This window comes from Quercus lobata, chromosome 2, assembly GCF_001633185.2.
Source record: "Quercus lobata isolate SW786 chromosome 2, ValleyOak3.0 Primary Assembly, whole genome shotgun sequence".
NCBI classification, from domain to species: Eukaryota; Viridiplantae; Streptophyta; class Magnoliopsida; order Fagales; family Fagaceae; genus Quercus; species Quercus lobata.
In genome coordinates, this window is record NC_044905.1 from 10,050,563 (window position 1) to 10,055,603 (window position 5,041).

The 5,041-nt window shown below is 38.6% G+C and overlaps 1 protein-coding gene across 1 annotated transcript; it reads left to right on the forward strand.

Moving 5' to 3' along the window:
* Positions 1–1,650: 1,650 nt before the first annotated feature.
* On the forward strand, positions 1,651–3,799 carry LOC115974490 (pentatricopeptide repeat-containing protein At4g14050, mitochondrial-like). Its single transcript, XM_031094880.1, has one exon. It carries the CDS (start codon positions 1,749–1,751, stop codon positions 3,579–3,581), a length of 1,833 nt encoding a protein of 610 aa, XP_030950740.1. The 5' UTR covers positions 1,651–1,748; the 3' UTR covers positions 3,582–3,799.
* Positions 3,800–5,041: the final 1,242 nt, after the last annotated feature.

Consider the following 5,041-nt stretch of genomic DNA (forward strand, 5'->3'; position numbering starts at 1 on the left):
AAAACTTGGACTTGTTAGAGCCTAGATAGAGATACTGAGAGTATAGAGAGATGGGCTTAGTCCCACACCGACCAAGTGAGGCCATTTTACTGGACCAACTTGTGCACATATACAAGCAAACAATCCAACAGCCAGCTATGCAGAAACAATATAGTGTGTTAGGCTATAAAGCAACATTACTCAGCAAAGATCAATTATTTCGAGCCACAGAACTTTACAGACTTTCTACGAAGGGATCGAGTCATAAAGCCCTAGGCCCTATCTCCCAGAGCCTTGTATATTGGGGTCAGAGCTCCACAAAACTTGTGAGGTTTCAGACTTCGGAATCTCAAATATCTAATTGTACACAAAAAGTATTTTCTTCTCCTTACACTGAAGGATTGATGTCTCAACTGATGGTTCTAGGCTAAGATTTCTATTTGAGTGAGCTGAGCTGCTTTTTTGTTTGAGTTGATGATCCTCTTCCTTGCATGGTCACCTCCTTTTATACCCATGCTTGAAGGGTGGAAATTACTATTTCATCATCTTCTTAATTGGTTCTGCCGTTCCTCCTTAGGGTGGTTGCCTTTACACGGTCTCTTGCCTCGTTCATTCTTGTTTTGCTCTCCTAGCAAACCAACCCCTTTAAAGTATCTTGGTCCTTTCCCGCAATAGAAGACTCTTCCCTTAAACATGTGATACAACATTATTGGGTGTCGTGGGTATGGGTCCCTCTGTAGTCTGTAGAACCGTGAGGATGACATTGCGAAGCTTCTAGGTAGCAAAAGTGACTTAACAGGTCTTGAGCTACTTATTCGCAAATGGTATAGATGCTTCTTTGGTTGAACAACCCATTAAAGTTACTGATTGGTTTGCCGTTTCTTAAGGTATCTTCTCTAGTCAAACTCCCTCTCCCTAAACCTTGGACAGTCAACCCTTACCTGAGGAGTGCTATATCATGGATGATGTCTTCCCTATTTTGGGAATCTGTGGATCGTTCTTGAGGGGTCTCATTCTTGCTCTGATGAAATCGTTTTGTTTCGTCCCTTTCTCTCTTAGGTTCTTTCATAGGGAGGTTTGGCTTCCTATGGACCTTTGCATCCACTTCTTATGCTTCGAACTTCAAAGCAATCTCGTTCAAATCCTTCTCTCCTGCACCTTATTCGAGGCCCTCTATTTATTGCCCTTTTTTAGGCTACAATTCCCAGCTGTAGTTCTAGTTCGTTCTTTCATGGGTTTATTACTGACCCATGGGTCCACCATGCTCACTTTAGGCCCATGCTTACTTGGTTTGGGCTAGGGTTTGCATTCAAATTTTATGCGTCAACGGTGTATTGTATATAAAAGAATGATCCAAGCTCAAATCATTCATCCTCAACTTCAACTATAAAATTATACGCAAAAAAGAAATAGAATTATAAGAAAAAAATTCTTAATAGGTGGGACAACCATGGGCTTGACCTTTTTTTTTTTTTTTAATTATTAAAAGTTAGAAAAAAAAAAAAAAAAAAAAAAAAAAAAAAAAAAAAAAAAAAAAAAAAAAAAGGGCTTGACTTAAGTCAATAAAGCCTGGGCCCTGTATAACCCATTTGTTATTGTGATATATAGACCTGTATGGCGGCCGTTTGGATGAAAGGGAAGGCAGAAGGGGTAGAGGCAGACTCACTGGCGCTAGTAGTGTATCAGAGACTCCGCCCACTTTGGCTAACTAACGTTGGTCTCAAAAACAAAAATCCTTACCTGATAGATTTAGGCCAAAACGGTGATGAATGCTTATCTCTCACTATCTCCATCAACTCCAACTTTGTGGGAGGCGCCATACCCCACTTACTGCCAAAAACCTTCATGCCCAAATTATCAAAGCTGGACTAGAGCACTGTGGTCCTTTGCCCAACACCCTCATAGACGGGTACGGCAAATGTGGTCTCATTCAAGATGCCCTTCACTTGTTCGACGAAATGCCCCACAGAGACCATGTCTCATGGGCCTCCATTCTCACTGCCCACAACCAGGCCAACCTCCCCCACCTAACTCTTTCCATGTTCCCCTCCATGCTCAAGGATGATGAGTTAGGTCCTGACCACTTTGTACTTGCTAGCCTCGTTAAGGCATGCACAACCTTGGGTGATATTAGGAAAGGCAAGCAAGTGCATGCCCACTTTGTGTTGTCCCCATTTCGTGACGACAATGTTGTCAAGTCATCCTTAGTTGATATGTATGCCAAGTGTGGATTGCTTGATAACGCCCGTGGGGTTTTCGATTCAATTTCTTTGAAAAATTCAGTTTCTTGGACTGCTATGATATCCGGGTATGCTCGACATGGGAGGAAATCGGAGGCTAGTGACCTGTTTCAGAGGGTACCAGTCAGGAATTTATTTTCATGGACAGCCTTTATTTCAGGGTTGGTACAGAGTGGGAATGGGGTTGATGCGTTTTATTTATTTATTGAAATGCGAAGAGAAGGAGTCAACATAGTTGATCCACTAGTTCTTTCAAGCATTGTTGGTGCAAGTGCTAATCTAGCAGTGCTGGAACTTGGGAAGCAGATTCATGGCCTAGTTATCACTCTTGGTTATGAGTCTTGCATATTTATAAGTAATGCCCTTGTAGATATGTATGCCAAATGTAGTGATATTCTGGCTGCAAAGGAAATTTTTGGTAGGATGCAACGAAGAGATGTAGTTTCTTGGACTTCTATAATCGTTGGGACAGCTCAGCATGGGCAAGCAAAGGAGGCATTGGCTATTTATGATGAGATGATTTATGCTGGAGTAAAGCCAAATGAAGTGACCTTTGTTGGATTGATTTATGCTTGTAGCCATGTTGGCTTAGTAAGTAAAGGCCGTTATCTATTCAAATCTATGAAGGAGGATTATGGGATTAATCCTTCTCTGCAGCACTACACATGCTTCTTGGATCTTCTTAGTCGGTCAGGACAGCTAGATGAGGCTGAGAATCTCATTAATGTAATGCCATTTAAGCCTGATGAACCTACTTGGGCAGCTTTACTAAGTGCCTGCAAGCACCATAATAATATTGAAATGGGAATTAGGGTTGCTGATCATCTATTAAGTTTAGAACCAGAAGATCCATCTACATATATACTGTTGTCTAATATTTATGCTAGAGCTGAATTGTGGGAAAAGGTTTCAAAGGTGAGAAAGTTGATGGCATTCATGGAAGTTAAAAAGCAACCAGGCTATAGTTGTATTGAATTGGGAAAGGAAAGTGAAGTGTTTTATGCTGGGGAGACCGCTCATTCTATGAAGGATGTGATTTTTGGTTTGCTTAAGAAGTTGGATGCAGAGATGAGGAGAAGGGGTTATGTTCCAGATATAAGTTCTGTTTTACATGACATGGAGTGGCAAGAGAAGGAAAGACAACTATTTTGGCATAGTGAGAGGTTGGCTGTGGCCTACGGGTTGCTTAAGGCTGTCCCGGGGACAGTTATTCGGGTAGTGAAGAATCTTCGTGTTTGTGGAGACTGTCACACAGTTTTAAAATTCATAAGCACCATTATGAAGAGGGAAATTGTTGCCAGAGATGCCAATAGATATCACCATTTCAAGGATGGGGAGTGTTCATGCAATGATTTTTGGTGATTTTGCAGCTCTGCGTCGGAATTTTTCCTTTGGTTTTTCATATGTCTGCCATCTATTGATTATAGGTTCAAGTCTGAATCTGCTTATTCAAGCGTCTTGTAGTTAGCCTTTTCCTTTCATTTTGGTTTTTTTAATTTCTGAGGCTTGCTAATTTTATTGGAACACATATCGCCTAACCTGTGTTGTCAGCACCAATGGTTTAAATGACATTGATCTCATATTTTCAACCTCCAAGCCAAGGAAAACACAGGCTTTACGGTGAAAGTGGTTGACGTTTACCTATAATTGTGGGTATTGCATTACCACTTTAGGGGATATGTATTCCTTGACGAATTGTTTTCTTTTATTTTTGCTTTTGGGAGATTTCTCTTTTAAATTTTGCTCTCTTTCGATAATGGAATTGAGTATCACTGGCTTGATGAAGCAGAATTTATATGAAGCATTGTGAGAAATTTCATATGCTTTGTTGTTTATTAATTGATCTTGAACTCTACGTCACTAGAGGTCCTAGAGGATAGTCGATCCTTCAAAGTAAAGGAGCATATTTGTTAATGGAATTTAGGCATTTACAATGTAAAGCTAAAGGCTCAACAGAGGCTGCTCCTTTGGATCTGACTAAGACATTAATTATCTTGTTCAAAACTGAATCAGTCTATAACCAAGCAATGTGCTGTAATACTGATCAAATCTCGATATTTAAGGACCTCAAGAATTAAGATAAAAGCAATTTGTTCGTTATTGTATTATCACTCTTATACAACCCAGTATAAATTGCTTCCCATTAATATTTACCGGAAAAAAAAAAAAGAAAAAGAAAAAAAGAGAGAGGTACTTGGAAACTCAGAAATATTTAATTTCATAAATTATACCAACTTACTTGAGGTTTTACGAAGTGTCAGTTTGGCATTTTTTAGCTAGGTCTTTTTTCTCCCCATTTTTTTTCTTGGCTTTCAACAAATAAACAGATATATTAGCCTTTTAAAGAAATTATTTAATTTATTTCCCTTTTTAATAAATAAGTTATAAAAAAAACGCAAGGTAAAATCGTTCAAAATGATTCGTCCTCCAAACTAAAATTGTGGGAGGGTAGAAAAGTGGGAGAATAAAAAAAAAATTAATTTCTCTCATTTTTGTTTGGTTGAGAGTGGAAAAGTAGAGGAATGAAAAAAGTGAATTTGTATAAATTTACTCATATCCTCTTGTTAAAAAATGATAATTAAAACAAAAAAGTGACAAACAATCAAAAAAAAAAAAAAAAAAGAGTAATTACCCAATTTATTAAAAATAAAAATTATGTCCCAAAAAAAAAAAAAAAATGGGCATTTTCGTCCATTAAGCAGCCTCATTTTCTCCCTTTAGTTTTCTCTCCATTTTGGTGGGCTCGAGGAGAAATCACCTAGACCCTATCATTTATTTTCCTTCCTCCTCACCTAACCAAACACACTCCAAAAAAATTTTCC

What these genes read in the sequence shown, in the direction of transcription:
- LOC115974490 (XM_031094880.1), top strand. Translation starts at nt 1,749, where the DNA reads ATGCTTATCTCTCACTATCTCCATCAACTCCAACTTTGTGGGAGGCGC.